Source organism: Leptonychotes weddellii, chromosome 11 (assembly GCF_054177405.1).
Source record: "Leptonychotes weddellii isolate Sample4059 chromosome 11, ASM5417740v2, whole genome shotgun sequence".
Taxonomy (NCBI): domain Eukaryota; kingdom Metazoa; phylum Chordata; class Mammalia; order Carnivora; family Phocidae; genus Leptonychotes; species Leptonychotes weddellii.
The window spans coordinates 43,324,165-43,341,558 of NC_138379.1; the positions used below are offsets into that span (position 1 = coordinate 43,324,165).

At 44.9% G+C, this 17,394-nt stretch overlaps 1 protein-coding gene across 1 annotated transcript in view; it reads right to left on the reverse strand.

The window, feature by feature from the left end:
• Positions 1-12,998: 12,998 nt before the first annotated feature.
• EIF3F (eukaryotic translation initiation factor 3 subunit F) overlaps positions 12,999-17,394 on the reverse strand; it is a 6,731-nt gene continuing 2,335 nt past the window's right edge. The window contains exons 2-8 of the mRNA XM_006742356.3: positions 16,935-17,005; positions 16,591-16,670; positions 16,026-16,163; positions 14,600-14,691; positions 14,048-14,184; positions 13,801-13,914; positions 12,999-13,225 (exon numbers count right to left, since the gene is read on the reverse strand). Coding sequence (XP_006742419.1) covers positions 13,148-13,225; positions 13,801-13,914; positions 14,048-14,184; positions 14,600-14,691; positions 16,026-16,163; positions 16,591-16,670; positions 16,935-17,005 — 710 coding nt within the window. The 3' untranslated portion in view covers positions 12,999-13,147. The remainder of the gene's footprint in view (positions 13,226-13,800; positions 13,915-14,047; positions 14,185-14,599; positions 14,692-16,025; positions 16,164-16,590; positions 16,671-16,934; positions 17,006-17,394) is intronic.

Sequence of the window (17,394 nt, forward strand, 5' to 3'; positions counted from 1 at the left end):
GACTGCCCCAGCACTTGGTGGTAAGCTGATTACATCAGACTCTTCCCACCCTGCAGAGGGCAGCAATGTGTTCTTCTTGGAACTGAAATCTTTTTAGAATATGGATTTATGCTTGTAGTGCTTCTCCAGGGGCTCCAGTATCTAATTATCAACCTGGAATTCTGTATAGTGTAGTCTTAGTTGAAAGGGTGTATTTTATGGTAAAGGATGTGTGAGACAATGGTTTTGTAAAACAAGGGGTCTTACCATGTACTTCATTACCTGGAAACAAAGGGTAGAAGGTGGGAATGGCCTTTTAAATTAAAGGCTTAGTTAAGGAGCCAGTTTTGGAGTGACATCCCATGGAAGAGGTCACTGTGCTCCAGAATGTAGTATATGCATTAAACAATCAGGTCACATATAGTGCAATGTCCCCGTAGTTAGAATACACAGGGCCAAGTAACCAAGGGGTGAAAATAGGATTGGCTCCTTTCATCATCACTCTGGTGAGCTCTTTACAGAAACTGTTTCCCATTTCTGTGGCTGGCTCTGTTGGATTAGAGATCCTGATTCTCCGGGGGGACGTCTTCTACTGGTTAACACAGGATTTTTCCACTTCGGGCTCCTCAAGGCAGTGGACCATCAGGTAAAAAATGTTTTATTATACTGAAGGGAACAATCATCCCTGACTGTCCAGAGGAGCTAAGGATGCTGCTGCATAATGGAATCAGGGGAGATTCATCTGAAACGTGTGTGCTGGAGTGTCTCTCGATGCTTTCAGCCCTGGGAATGACGGTAACTAGGCAATCACTGCCAACAAAGCCTGGTAACGGCAAAGACAAGGGCTCAGCCCTTCGGCATGAGCAGCCCAGACCAGCTTTGATGTTGGGGTTGCGGGGGAAGGAGATGACGAATATTAATTGTGCCTTAGAAGTAGCTGCAGCAGGGCAACTCTAGTTTATTCCACTAACACCCTCCTGTTTAAAAAAAAAAAAGAGCATGTAGCTGACCAGTGCCTTCAAGAGTCCGTGACAGAGTGGAGGAGGAACAAGTCTCAGCAACGCAAGGAGTGTACCTTTGCAGACACTTTCGGTGCCCTGTGCTGACTTCTGCACACTTGGACAGTTTCATGCCCATTGCTCTCGTGTCATCTCAAGTTCTCCTAACCAGCCAAGAAAGGACACTTAGCCCACCCATGAATGGAGCCAAAAGTAGGAAGAAGGTAACCTCCTGAGAAATTCTTCGACCAATGGGAGAACTGGTTAAATGTCCCAGTTTTCAAGTCTTTCAGAATTCGAAGGGGTAAAAAAAAAAAAAAAAATTCGAAGTGGTATTTTACACAGTTCCTTAAAGGGTTCTCAGTGGCATGGAAATAGTTTAAAACCTTCCACTGTATTGGTTTTCCTCCCTGCCTTGTCTTCATTCACTTCTGCTTGTTGGATCATATTATGCGTTGACTGTATCCCCCCGCAAAAAGGTATGTTGAAGTCCTAAGCCCTGGCACTTGTGCATATGACCTTACATGGAAATAGGGTCTCTCCAGGTGTAATAAAATTAAGATGAGGTCATTAGGGTGGGCCCTATCCAATATGACTGGTGTCCTTATAAGAGGGAAATGTGGACACAGACACACAAGGAGAAGGCCATATGACGACAGGCTGAGATGGGAGCGCTGCAGCTATAAACCAACATCTGGGGCTACCAGCATTTGGAAAAGGCAAGGAAGGATACTCCTCTAGAGGCTTCAGAGGAGGAATGGTCTCACAAACACCTTGATTTCAGACTTCTAGCCTCCATAAATTAAGAGAATAAATGTCTACTGTTAAAAGACACCAAGGTCATGGTACCTTTTCTAATACAGATCACCTTCCACATAAACTATCTCCTTCCCCCCCAAGTCCCTGTTCTGCTTTCAGGCGACCCAAATTAAGTATGTTCCCCTTCCAGCTCAATCTTTAGGTCTAAATTTGGGGTTTCCATCCCTAGCTAACCCTTACCTCAATCCATCTCTTGCCCCCTCAAATCAGCTAAGCAGTCTTACCTGGGACAGTTTGGACACCATCCTGCCTTGCACCTTCTCCTTCTTCCAACCTCCAGAGTTTGGTGAGGGTCCCTCACTCACCTGCCCAAAACTCTAGTACCATGTAGAAAGGCCATGTTCTTTTATAGGGGTCCTAGGACTATACACTAGCTCTGGCACCACCCCTTCCCTGGATAGAAAGCCCCAGAAACCTCATTTTGGTCTTTAGGGCCTGGGCCAGGGTCTATCCTGGGAAGTGGCAGCTCCAGTACTTTTGTATAGAGGGCTTGTATCTTATTATCTGACCAGAAAGGGAGCGGGCCCTAGGAGTTTTACTTAAAACTGTGTTTCCAAACCATGTTTTGAAAACCAGTATGTGTTTAGAGTGATTTTGGAGTGGGGACAGAGTATGATATTTTGGTGTCATCACTCTGTGGCTCAAAGGTGACCAAAGGTGGTCCTGGAGGTGAAGCATCTCTAGAAGCTTTGGTCACTCATTTTGCACCAATCTAGCCCCTCCAAAGTAGAAGGTGCGGCCCTTGGAAAACTCAGGAACAAGGAATGGGAACTGGCAAACCAAAGGCCTTTAAGTGGTGCAAGGCAGTCCTCTAGTGGCCATGACTCAGAAGGCCTCAGGCATAGATAGAGCTGTGCTCCTTACTACCACAGACAGGAGGACCAGCATAATGGGACAGAGACCATTAGAAAACTGATGACCATCAACACGGAACAGAAACATAAGCATGGGGCTGGCAACCCCAATGAGGCAGAAGATAGACCGGGACAGACCAGAAAGATCATCCTAATCACAACCTAGATCATCACCAACTGCAATTATTTTCCCTTCTGGGAGACACACCGGGGTAGAGGGAGAAAACTGGAATTCTGTTAGCCCTGTAAGGACTTGCATAACCGAGCATACATGGATTCCTGAACACTGCAACGAGAACCAACGCCGTTCCAGCGATTTGGCCCTATTTGAACATTCCTGGAAATGCTGATCATGGCTAGTATGTGGGACAAATGCTAATTTCTTCATCAGCTCTGCTAGAACCTGATACCATAGTAATAAGCTGTGCCAAGTAAACAGATCCCTTGATTCTTCGAGGAGGACTGAGTGAGGCTTGTTGGGGTTAGGTCTGGCTGTTAGCTATTCTGTGGGTGTTGGAAGGTAAAATGGTCTCTCCATCCAGGAACGGCCGGGCAGAACCAAGCAAGATGCCAATCCCCTGCTGAAGCCCTCATCTCATACACCTAGTCTCAGGAGAACATGAAGACTCAGTTTACCTGTTCAACTACTCCTGGCCAGAGCAAGAATCCAGTAAGAGCCCACACCTGCTTCCCTCAAGGGTCCACAGATCACTGGGCCACACCCTTGCTAGAGATGCCTCTGTACCAGACTCCCAGGATTTCCCTGGCCCACCAGGGACAGAGCCCTAAAGTAATCTCTCCCAGGACTCCAGCAGAGCCCAGAGACTTTCTTACACACAAGCAGCCCATAGGCTCAGGAGAGCAGATAGGCTGGGATTGATAAAAGGGAACCACATTGAGGTTTCCACATCTCTAGAATCCCTTGCTCTCCAAAGCTACTCTGAGTTTTCACAGGCACTCTGGTTTAGGCTGATGGAGGAGAGATTTGTGGCATTTATGGACCCACGGAGGGCAGAAGAATCGTATTTTCTCTGGTCCCCTCTCAGCTTCCACTCCCTCCCTCTACAGTAGAAAGAGGGTAAGCAGAAGCTGGAGATGTACTTTCATAATGGTCTCCTTCACATGCAGAGGTTGGGTGGCACTGTGTGGGTTTCCCAGGTGACAATGTGCCACACAGAGTAGAGGACGAAAATTATTCTAAAGAAATAGAAAGTCAAGACACTCGTGTTTGCACATAGCTGTTCACCATGGAATGATATATTCGCACAAAGGTGGAAACAGCCCACATGTTCAATACTAAAAAATTGTTTAAATAAATTAGAGTTTGTCTACATAATAGAAACTTACGAAGCTATTCAAAATAAGATTTTTAAAGATTTAATGACATGGATAATTATTTTGTTAAAAAATTATTTTGTAAAATCCAGTTAAAATTTCAAAATACAAAGTTGACTCCAAGTTCAGAGACTTGTAAGATACCCCAGACGACTTTCTGGAGGATCTGTAGGTGGGTATCCCGCCCCCCTGCCCCCCCGCGCCGAAGGTAGGAGCTGGGTGACAGAGATACTGTCTTGTGGCTGTTATTGCTACTATATTTTACCTCTAGGCTGTTGTATCTTTGGAAGCACAACATTCCATATTCGGGCCATTGTAAAATTAAGAGTAATATTTTGATCTTCATCCCTCTTCCTTCAAAGCTCTTCCTCTTCTGTGCCTAGGCACTTACCTATGTCTCTTCCCTTCTCTGACCCTCTGGTGGATTTAAATGTGTTCTGTGTCTTCCCAAGACCTGTTTCTATCTCTTTTATAGCAAGTATTCCATTTTGTCACGATTGTTGATTTTTGTGCATCTCCTCTGTAAGACTGAGACCCATAGAGGGCAGAGAGCAGTTTATTTACCTCTAGATCCCCAGTGCCCAACACTATGTCTGGTGCAGAGCAGGCATCATTAAATATTTGTAGAATAAATGAGTAAAACAAATAACCTAATGTCTGCTGTGCTCCCTCCCTCCAGGTCCTCTCCAAAGGATCCTGATGACTCCTGATGAATGATCATGTCCACAGTGCCTTGTGGTAATTACCCTGCAAGCCACCAAGTATTCCTTCATTCATGTCACAAACATTTATCAAGATATCATGTCTAGGTTGGCTCTAGGATCTAGGAACGTAACAATCAACAGGATAGACTATCTTGACCCTCACAGAGCTTGTGATCCTATAGAGTGTGTTAGAAACAGAACAGGTCCAAAATAGTCACTTATGCCAGGCCCACTTGAGCATATGCTAATCACTAAACTGAGACTCCATTACAGTTTCAGCCTCTCCCAGAAACGGACTTGTAAACCAGACCAAGAATCACCTTGTCAGCACTAGTGAGGTAATTGGCCTCATAGACCCCTGCCATCCCATGAAGGAAAGCTTGCCACAACCATCCATCAGTCCACTAGTATATTCCTTGTTCTCGCTTCCTTCTGCCTATAAAAGTCTTTCATTTTGTACAGCTCCTCAGAGCTCCCTTCTATCTGGTAGATGGGATGCTACCTGGTTTGAGTCACTAAATAAAGCCAGTAAGATCTTTAAAATTTACTCAGTTGAATTTTTTTCCCCCTCTCCCACCCCTGAATTTTATTTCTTAATGAGAGTAAAGAGATGAGTCCAAACGGTGAGATAAATGCTAAGATAGGAGCATGTCATGCACTTATGGTGTAGGAGCACCTTCCAAGAGGAGGGCACACCTGGACTAAAACCTACAGGAAGAGCAGTAGGAAGCCAGGTAAGGGAGCATATATTTTAGGCGGAGGGCAGAGCAAGTGCAAAGGAAGCCCAGGCCGGGAGGGTAAGGTATGGAGGTGGAGAGTCAGGCAAGACTATGATAAGCCTTACAGGCTGTGGTAAGAAGTATGGACTTTAGCCTGGGCTGTGATGACAATGGATCAAAGAGGATGAACAGGCAAACTTTCATTCTACTCTGCACTTACTACTCCCATCAAACAATTATGCGACCGGATGTGCAGGTAATTTTCCCACATCAAGCAATTCTCAGACACCAGCTGAGTGTCCTACAACTTTACTCTATTCTGACATTATATACCTGGAAATAGTGTCAGATTCGAAGGTTAGGGGCTCAGTCCCACAAGACTGCCTTCCTCTACCCCCTTCAGATACCAATCACAAGTCCAAGTTGTCCCCTGTGCTCTGACATACCAGCTATAAATTGGACCTCCTCCTTGGGTTTGATCAATTTGCTACAGCACCTCACAGAACTCAGGAAAACGGTTTACTTATCATCACTGATTTACTAAAGAACATTAAAGGATTCAAATCAACAGGTGAAGAGATCCATAGGCTGGGGTCTGGAAAGGTCTCAAGGACAAAAGCTTCTGTTTCTGGAATTTGGGGTTACACCACCTTCCTGGCATGCACGTTGTTCCTAGATGCATTCTTATTCACCCACCCAGAAGCTTTCTAAACTCTGTCCTATGGGTTCTTATGGAAGCCTCCCTTCATAGGCATGATTGATTAAATCACGAGGGTGGAAAGGCAGGGGAGAATCTAGGATTCATCCAAGATTTCTGGTTTTGACAATAGAGTACCTGGTGTGTCATCACCTGAGAAAGGAAATTTAGGAGGTGATTTGTGGGTGAGGAAGAGACAATCAGTTCAATATGGAGCATGTTGAATTTAAAATGCTTTTGAGACCTCCAGGTGAGATATCTGGTGTCCATTTTACTAGTCTGCAATCAGTTCTGAATATGGGCCAGCGCTAGAGCTAAAGATTGGGAATCTTTAACCAATTGGCAATAATTGCAGTCAAAGGATTCTAGGAAATCTTCCCGGCACAGAGTGTGGAGTAGACAGTGAAGAGGCCCAGGATGGAAGCCTAGGGAAGTGAAACCTTAAGGGAGGCTCAGAGGAGGAAGTGATGTGGGAAACAAAGGCAGAAGAAAAATTATTAAATTTCTTTAGTACCTACAGCCCACTGACAAGTCCTTGAAACAGGCAGAGGGACATTCCTCTAGGAACTCAGCCGCCTCAATGTTAATACTTTGCTACGGGCAAAAGGCAATCTTAGCCTGCCCCCCAGGGATCCTGTAAGTCTACTTTAACATATAAAAATTCCTTTGGAAACTTCCTTTTTCTCTACTCCCCAACCCCCTAAGATACATGTTAGCAATCATCCTCCAAGCATATGGCCCACTGATATACATCTGAAGGGTCTCATGAATGAATTTTTACCAAACAGTAATAAATGAACTTTTCCTAACAATAGCTAGCCCCCTCAGGATCCTGGAAACCTTATTTTCAAAACACCTGGCAGGCTTATACTTTCCCTAACCACACCCCCCAATTTGAAAGTATATAATCGGCCACTCCTCATGACCCCGGTGCAGCTTTTTCTGCCCACGGGTCCCGTCTCCATGCTTTAATAAAACCACCTTTTTGCACCAACAACATCTCAAGAATTCTTTCTTGGCCATCGGCTTCAAACCCTAACATGTTTTCTACATCAGGAGGACCAGGCTAAAGCACAGAAAAGACTGGGTAAGGGGGTTGGGAGAAAATCAGAGGACTGTGGTGTCTTAGAACTTAGATAACACATACTATCTGTCTCATCCAGACACATTCTGAAGTTTTTAGCATATGCACAACCACATACAAAGAGAATGTGTGAACACACATTCACAGTAAAAATAAACTTGTGCACGTTAGCACAGGCTGTTAAAAAAAAACAACAGTACCATCCTTTTCCCGTCAACCTAGCACAGTGTTCTTTCCTTACAAACATCTCCTTAGCCAAGAGTCAGCAACGATGGAGCCACATGGTTGACACTGTGTCTGAGCCTTTGCCAGCTTTCTGTGCTTAAATGCTGTTTTCCTCTCTCTCCTTTTTCAGTCTGTTTCCTCCAGCTTGGATTTTACTTCCTAACTGGAAGCTGTCCATGACCTCCAATGCCTTGTGATTCCCAAAGCAATCACCTCTTTGTCTGTCCCCTCCAGCAGGTTCTAAGCAGGCACCAGGACTTCTTGCTTAGCATATTGTTGGCAGCTGGTAAGTATTACTTTACTCAAACGAGTAAATTCTTCAGCCTTTCCTCAAAAAGATCTGGTGCAGCCCCATAGTTTATCAAAGACATCACAATTACTTGGCTGCATTTAAGACTTCACCATTTGGTCTGTTAAAGAACAAAATTCAACTGAGTAAATATGAAGGTCTAATTCGGTTTGTCAAGCGATTCATGAGTTGGGCAGCATCCCATCTAGCAAGGAGAGATGCTCCCAGGAGTTGTACGAAATGGAAGGTCTTCATAGGAAAGAGGGTAAGGCAAGTTACCGGCAAAATAAAAGGAATGGAGACACCTGGGTGGCTCAGTCGGTTAAGCATCTGCCTTCGACTCAGGTCATGAGCCAGGGTCCTGGGATCAAGCCCCGCATTGGGCTCCCTGCTCAGCGGGAAGCCTGCTTCTCCCTTTCCCTCTGCTGTTCCCTGTTTGGGTGCTCTCTCTGTCAAATAAGTAAAATCTTAAAAAAATAAATAAATAAAAGGATTGTTTCAGGCCAGGACATATCCTTTTGGAGGGGGGAGAAAGAAATGGCAGGATTTTTCATTATGCAGATTGCCTCACTAGTGTTAGTCAGGAAATTTCAGATTTGACTGTTAAAAGGTGACATTCCTGGGATAGGCTGAAACTAATGAAATCTTGCGGGGAGGGCGGCAAATGACTCCATTTTGGGCTTTAACAGGTCCCAACCTACTCCTCTAATCTTAATTCTGGACACATCTCTGTATCCTCTAAACTTCCACCACTCTGGAGTAGCCAGGCTTTCCATATACTACCATCCCTTCAATCATCTTTTTTTTTAAGATTTTTTTAATGTATTTATTTGAGACAGAGAGAATGAGAGAGAGAGAGCACATGAGAGGGGGGAGGGTCAGAGGCAGAAGCAGGCTCCCTGCCGAGCAGGGAGCCCGATGCGGGACTCGATCCAGGGACTCCAGGATCATGACCTGAGCCGAAGGCAGTCGCCCAACCAACTGAGCCACCCAGGCGCCCTCCCTTCAATCATCTTTATCAGAAACCAGGCAACATCCTAAACTCACAAGTCTCACCATCCAAGTTCAACCAATCTCCACACCCTCCGGAGTCTGCCTTATAACACCCTCTTCAAACGGAGTCTTGTCACCATCACCACCGCCAGTCATCTGAGCAATCACAGTGGCCCTGACTGGTCTTCCCACCTCCTGCTTTTCTCTTTCCATGCTTCCTCCGCACTACCAGGTGATCTTCCTAAAATCCCTAATTATCTAGTGCCTTCCCACTTCTAGAATAAAATCCAATCTCCATAGCCTGAGGGCCCTTATGGTCAGCCTCCTGCATTAGCCTCCTTAGGTTCTGAACAGGTTAAGCTTTTTAAGATGTTTCCTCTGCTCCATTTATCCTTTTCTGATTTCCTTGTTCAAAATAAAGGCCAGCTCAGGTATCACATCTGGGTAGAATCTTCCCAGGCTCCCTATGACAGAGCTGGTCAATCCTTGTAATATGCTCCTGTTACGTTGCATTTTCGCTCTAATAATTATTTCATTGGGCCACGAAACTGAAGCAGAGGGCTACAGAGAAAAAAAAAAAAAAATCCAGACCCGAATTAAAATTGTTTCATCACTTACCGTGTTCCCTACCTTAAGTAATGTACTCAACTTCTCTAAGCCCAGCTCCCTCTGTAATATGAATTGACCAAATATAGGTGCTCAGTAAATGCTAGATCCAGCACTCATTTTCTACTGTTTTGCAACTAATCGTTTACTTTTGCTTTCCCCACCAAAATGTAAACTCCTTAAGGCCAGTAACACGGAGTGCACATTATTCACCTAGTGCTGGCATGATATTTGACAAATACTAACATCTTAATGCTGAATGATAACAGTGAATACACAGCAAATGGTGTTAAGTGTGCAAAGGGTTACTACCCGTCGTGTGCGTCGAGATACCTTCAGAGACTCATTGCCACTTGGCATCAATCTGCCCATTGGGTCAAGTGGTCCAGAATCAGGGTTCTTTCAGGGTTAAGTCCAGAGGCTCAGTATACCAGAGGATGCACGGCTGTGGGATCGATCTGTTCTGAGTCAATGTGTACTTCTAGGACCCAGATGTCCAAGGGCTCAGGGTACTTTATTTAGAGTTAGGCCAACCATTGAGCATTCTCCTAATGTCAAAATGCTCACGATCTCAGTGTAAATCCTAAGGGACTTACAGGTGGTAAAAGGGAAGGTACAGGAATATGCCATTTACGCCTATGAAGCGAACGTTCTCTATCAAAGCAACCATTAGCATGAAGCTCAAAGACTGGGTAAACTAGTATTGAACAGCTTCAGTGGGAAGAGGGATTGAGAAATGGATGGATGGTGGGTCCATGGCTTAGTAGGGCTAGTTGGTTGGCATGGTTTGGAGGATTGAAAGGACTAATTAGTTTGGGGTGGCTAAGGTCTGTGGACTGTTTGGACATGATTTTGGAGGAGATAGATAAGATAGGTCCGTATTTGAAGGTTCTAGTGCAGGAAATGCTTGGGACTGATTAGGGGGTTCTTTAGAAAGCTGTTTGAGGAGTATGGGTAGGAAAAATTTCGCTAAGATTGTTGAAGAGCCCTAACAGGGAACATCACGTGACAGGGCGGACATGCAGGGTGGGGGTGGGGAGTTTGCCAGCTCTGGAGCATTATCTTCATCGGTACAGGCTTGTTCCATTTCTGCTCAGACTGTGGAAGTGCCATCTTAGCCTTAACTTCCTGTTTCCAACAGATTGCTGCTTCTCCCCGTCATGGGATGCTCAGAACTGCTGGCAGTCACTGCTTCCACGTCCCACTCTGTACGGAATGGGAGGGTGTGTGGCGGCCACCAGGCAGAGCAAATGGCAAAGAACCCTGTACCGTGTGCTCAATCAAGGCATGCCAGGCTGCCGTTTCTCATGTGTTCTGCCTCTTCGTTTCCTGGGCCTCTTAAGGTCCTAATTCACATTACCTACAGTTCTCCCTTGGACCACTCCACCTACCTTTCAGATGACCAATGGCATCACCCTGAAAAGTACTCCTGTCTCTTTCAGAAACTTTGTAGAGGTCTTCCTAAGCTATTCTGGTGCTGACAAGCCTGCATCAACCATTCTCTTGCTAGCTGTCCTTTGCACCGTGTCTCTTCACTGTGTCCAGGCCACAGTCTACCTCTGCTTCGCTCAAGCTTATTCTCACTCCCAGGAACACCTCCTTGCCATCTTTCAAGTTCCATTCCTGGGGTCTAGGTTTACCTCCTCAGTGAAAATCTTCCCCAGTGACTCTTCTGGCCTTCTGTAGGTTTACAATCTCAATTCCAGGAGAAATGCTTTTGGCTGCCCTCGGCTTGAAGACAGCACATTTCTTGAGAGATGGTATTTCTCTTGTCCCCTGTCCTATGCTTCTCAGGAGGGTCAAAGGTACCAGGCTCTCAGCAGCCTCTAAGGAAAGAGGAAGGGTTAGATTTTGCATTTTGACTCTATAATATGTAATGTCTCCTGAGACTACTCTTTTTTATTCAACATTTTAAGATGTCCTGCTTATAGTTGCAAGACAACTTTCTGTGTCCATGTTTTAGTTGTGTCTCCTGCAAACGAAGTATGGCTGGGGTTTGTTTTGCTTTAAAATTCAATCTTTTTTTTCTCGTTAGTTTAATCCTTTTTACATTTATTGTGGTTACTATATCTGGACTTATTTTTGCCATCTTTATTAATTTGCTTTACCCACTTTTTTCACGCTTTCTCATTTCTCAATTTTTCTTTCCTTTTCCTTATTCCATTATTTCCTATCACTTTCATTTGGAGGTTATATATATTTTCAGTGATCAACCTTGGCATTTTAGCACGCATATTTAAAAAAACTAAAGTTGGTATTAAACCACCCACCCAAAAAATAGAACACAAACACTGGAGCTCTGATCAACCCTTTTCCCATTGTGCACGCTATTTTTAACCTCACAATTTGGCATAACTTTTATCATCTATTTATGTTTACCTACATGTAAAAAAGTATCTTTACTATATATATAACCCCAAGAACTTGTATTTCGTAAGGTTACATATCAGAATCACAATTGGGATCCAGGATGGGGTTCATAGGTTTCTTACTACTTTTGAACTGTATTCAGCTTTAGACGTAATCACTACCACTTCCCGTACGCTTACTGTTACCAGGCACTGTTGTCTGCACGTTAACCTGATATTCATTACTTTATCAAATTCACACAGTACTCTAATGGGCTATGTATTACTATGATCTGCACTTTATGACCCTCAGATTTTGTCTTTCCTAAGGTTACAGATCTCAGAACCAGAATCAGGATCCAGGCCTTTTTGATACGCACTTGCCTTCATTCGCCTTTTCACTCCAATATGTAACCAAGCCTCAGTCCCTGAATGATGACCCATTTCTTTCTCAACCTAAGACATCTCGCAGTGCCCAGGTAGAACACTCTAGGATATCAGACGAAAGGGCTGTTTGAGGTCACCACTATCCTATAAAATACCTGGGAAATGGCATCTAGTCTTTGCATAGATTCCAAAGGGTGGTCTCAGGTTACATATATTACCCAAGAAATTTGGAGTTTTGGGGAAATCTCTTTAATCTATAGATACTAATTTTGCCTCCCCAAACCATAGTGGCAAAAAGTTCTTGAAATAATTATTCAAGTAGTTTATGACTCTGACCACGTTCTCTACTCTTTCAGTTCAGATCAAGTATCTAATTCTCTTATTTTCCCTGCATGGATTCTCATTTTTACTTCCTCTGGAAACCACATGACCCATCAAGAAATGGTTCAGAGTATTGTCAGTGGATACCTTTCCAGACTGAAAGCCAAAAGAAAAATTTGTAAAGCGCAGTTAATCCTCAGAAGACTGTCTTTCCACCAGCATATCCTCATGGGTCCCAGGACTGAGATTTGTACCCACTCCCTTCTTTCCTCTCCACTCACTCACTAGCATATGCTCTAGGTCCTCCTAACTGTGCACAGGGCACCACTCTGTACTGCCATTCATTTAAGGTCCTATGGAAGAGAAATGATAAAAATCTATTTTTTGGAGGTTCAGTTTGCTCTGATCATAGGCAAAAGAGTGGGAATAAAGTACCTCTATAAAACCAGTGTGCAAAGAAGGCTATCTGGTCTGGAGTCAGGTGAAGATAAAGTGGCTTGAGCTTGGGCTATGGGTGCAAGCAACCACTGATGGAGAGTCATAAACACACAACCAACCCAGAGTATTCACTTCCTGGTTTCTATGTGTGCTCTAGAACAGTTCTTCCCCCCCACCCAGCAGTAAACTCATGTAAGATGGATTCATTTACAAAAGGTAGGCTATATTTATTTAGAGTCACAAGCAGTTGACTGACTCAGTGTGACTCAAACCACAAGAAAACCATTCTACTTCACTCCATTCTGAGTCCTAGGGTGGCCCAGACTGGCAGGAGTGCTGCGTGGGGCCCATTCACAGGTTTACAAGTTTCTCATTGAGGGCAATCTGTGACTGCGTGAGATTGGCCAGGTAGGTCACCATCAGCAGGTCCTGGAAGAGGAAGAAGCCACAATGAGTGAGGGATTGGGTGGAAAGGGAAAAGAAAGTCTGGCATTGGCCAGCTCCGTGTTGAATACTGGGTATGAGGACAGCCTGGATAAATGACAGCTCAGGAAGAGGCTGGGCAAGAGTCGAAGGTGGAAGATAAGAAGGAAATGTTTGAGAACACTTTTTCGTCCCTACCGATACACTAATAAACGTGGGGTGCTTTAGCCAAGGTCCATGGGTAGAATATGGAGGAGGGAGTGTCTGTGAACTCAGATGGGGAAAATAAGAAATTGCATTTTCATTAACCTCTAGATTTAGCATTTCTTTCAGCCATGAATCTACATAACAAGTCACAGTAGTATCAGTACCTGAGATATGGAATCAAGGAAGAGAAGGCGGGGGCATCTCCAAGCACGTGTACTATCTCTTCCTTTCTCCCAACCTGGACTGCAAGGGGTCAAAGGCAAAGCCCCTCCTCCTCTCCCCTCTGGGTCATCTCCCCCAACTCCCTTCACATTTGTGCATGAGCTGAGGTGGGGGAAGACACAAGATCCCAGAAGCCCAGGGACGGCACTCACATTGATGTTGCTGTTGAGCATAGTCTCAAAGTCATCGGGAACTATCTTGGGTACTTGGTTAACCAGACTCATCAAGAAGCGGCCCACGGTATTGTCAGCTGACACCTTTCCAGACTGAGCACCAAACAAAGATACAATGAGGCACAGTTAATTCTCACCACCGAGGACTGCCATTTTGCCAGCACACCTCTCAGTGATCTCGGAGTGGAGATCATGCCCTCCTCCTTTCTTTCCTTCCCCCCCTCACCAGCACATCCTCTGCATACTGCAACACTGTGCTTAGGGCATCCTGGATGCGAGCTGATGCCCCTCCTACTTGCTGCAAGTCGCTTGAGAGCCCAATCACCCGGTTGGGGCTAAAACAGGTCTTCATGATCAGGTCAACTGTGGGAGTGAGATGGGGAATAGAACAGGCACAGAGATTTCAGTCACCCCATCAGGAAAGAGATGATGTCTAACCATTCTGCTAACTTCCCCACCTCCCTCTGGACATAGCCAATTTCTCTAAACTCCCCTGCTCTGCCCTTGTTAGCTTTTCTTCTTCCTGGTAGAGCTCAACTTCTGTACCCAGTATGCTAATCGCTGGTTTTGCTCTTCTATGTATGGCCACATAGCCTCTGGTGCTGATAATTTCCCACCTCTAATAATTCCACAAATAATTCCTGGCAGCCGATTTATATCACAAACCTTAGATCAATGGTTCCTCTTCAACCCACCCAAAGCCCTCCACTCGTTAGAGTGGCAAACCCCTCCCCTGAAAATACCAGACCTCAAAAGAAGGAATGGGAAGGTTACTCACCTCCAATGCGTTCGGTGTCATAATATGCATATTTCACTGTCAGAGGTGTGAACATCACCCCCATGGTCCTCCCCGGGACACCCATTAAAGTGCTGGGGAGAGAGAAGTCAAGGTAAACAAACGGACTTGGGGGAGAGCTTCCTAGTCTAGGCTGGGAAAGCACTTACACCAAGAGTACGGGTTCCACAGTTCTGAGATAAGGCTGGAACCATCTAAACCTGAGATCTCATGGGAGCAAGTCACTTTTTTTCCTCTAGCTCATTCCACATACAAACCCTGGCCTGGGAGAGGGCACTCAGCGTTCAGACCCGACCTGGCCTTCAGAGGACTGCTTCACTCACTGTGCAATCTCAGTGATGAAACAAGACACTGGATTTCCCTGTCGAGCTGGCTGCCCAGACATTCACCCCCAAGGAAAGAAGAAAAAGGACAGGTCTTCTATGAGACTGAGCCCTTCATCAGTACTGAAAAAAAGCCAATTGACTCCAGCCCACCAAGACTAGATTGGGTGCTATAAGTAATCTCACTATAAGGTGACTGCCTTTACTATGTCAACAGTATTATTTTTAACTGGACCACGAAGAGTCTGAAATATCTGGAAAGGCTAAGAAATCAGGCAATGAGTAAAGCTTAGTGGTACACCAACTAGCCCATAAGCACTTGGCATCCACCACCATCTCACCGCATCATGGCTAACTGCTTACATCACAACACACACAAACAGCACAAAGTCAAACTCAGTAAGATAGGCACTAACAAATACCTTCACTCTAACCAGGAAAGACAATCCTCCCAACTCCTCTAGCAGCCCCTTCTTCAGCATGCCACTGGAGCCCTTCTCAACCTCCCCCATCAATGGGCATTTTAACTGCCTGCAAGCTCAGTATGTCAAAACTCTAATCTTATTGTCATCAAAACTGTACTCAACCCTGGGGTAATAGATGTATTCAAAAAAGGACAGTCATCCTTTAATGTGTACTACCCAGAGTCCTGTGTTCAGTTCTCAGAATAATGGCAAACTAAAGGGTGACTCAGAAAAAACAGATGTGGTGAAGGATCGTGACCAAAACACCACGTGAGGATCAGCTATAGGAGCCGTGAAGAGTTAGTTTATAGAAAAGATGACATGAAAAACATGATAGTTTGCGCAAATACCTAAAAGACTGTCATTTGAAATTGGTTAAGACCAATGAGTAGAAATTTGGGGTACAACTGGTATCTGTGAGTGGATATTTCAGGGACAGATTTTGTTTCAGAGTAAAGCCCTTCTAACGATACCTGTTGAGAGTGAGGAATGGGCTTCCTTAGGAGATAATGAGCTATACACTGAAGGATTAAACCTGCTTTGCGTGGAGGTGGGTGTCATCCAGGCATGGTATGAACTAGATAAGCCTTTTACGCCTTTGTGTCCCAAAACACTGGTCACCTGACATAGGCCTTGATGCTCATGCGGCCGTTCTGGAGGCTCGTGTCCACAGTGAGGTGAATGGGGTTGGGGGCTTCCCGGCTGTAGTACTCGTGGATCAGCACAGAATGCTCTGTAATGTCATGGCCTGTAGCATACCTGGAAAATGGAACACAGTGTGGATTCATGTCTACATGTGACATTAAGACCAAACACAATGGTGACATGCGTGTCTCTAGGTGCCTGACACTCCTATGGAAGCATTACCCCCAGTGACTCCCCAAATGTAAAAATAATAAATACACTGAAAACTGTATCAAATCAAATCAAAGGCTGACTCTCAGAGCTCTTACAACTTTATAAGTCACCAGCAAGGCAAAAATACTTGCTTAGTAAAAGCTACATTTCAAAGTAAATGTTCTTGGCCTCATGAGATCCGAACTGCCAGCAAAACACACTAAATTCGTAGATCCTTGAGGTAATATACTTCCAATATTCTGTCTCCAAAACAGAGTGTAATGTCTAGTCTCGTGGCAAAAAACCTTGGCAATCACCAAAACTTTCCATTCTCCCCACTCCAACTTACCAGCCCAGGATGAGCTCATTTGGAGAGACTTTCTTGTGTAATTCATACATGTTCTTAGCAAATTCCATGTCAACAGCCACCTAAGAGGGCAGGCAGAAAAGGAAGCTAAGCCAGAAGTCCATAGAAAAAAATGGAAGAAAAGGACAAGGGGCCACCCCCAGCAGACAAAAGAGGGCCAGCAAGTATGTACACATAGAAAAAAAACTCTTTGAACTGTAGGACTTCTAGTTATGAACTCAACATACTGTGCGGGGGGGGGGGCGGGGGAGAGGGAGAGGGCTTAGGGAGAGCCTAGCAAACGAACAGCTATAGACCACACAGTGGCAGCTCAAGCTCCCACTCACCTCATCTTCTGACTCGTTGTGCGGCACTGAAAAGCAGTTAGTAACCTCCACTGAATGCTTGTCAACGGTTCCTGTGAGAGAGAATTGTCCATGTGTTATAAAACCCTAGAGCTCTCAATAGCCTCCGATTACTTTCCAAATGCTTTCAGAGGCTTCCTCAAAGTCAATGAACAAAAAATTGAACTCATAAGCTCCAAGTTCAGCCATGTGCATCAATGGAAACAGGATTCTCCAGAGAACTGAAACTCTGAAGTCATCTCTTTACTTTTTTTTTTTTTTAAAGATTTTATTTATTTATTTGACAGAGAGAGACACAGCGAGAGAGGGAACACAAGCAGGGGGAGTGGGAGAGGGAGAAGCAGGCTCCCCGCAGAGCAGGGAGCCCGATGCGGGACTCGATCCCAGGACCCTGGGATCATGACCTGAGCTGAAGGCAGTCGCTTAACCAACTGAGCCACCC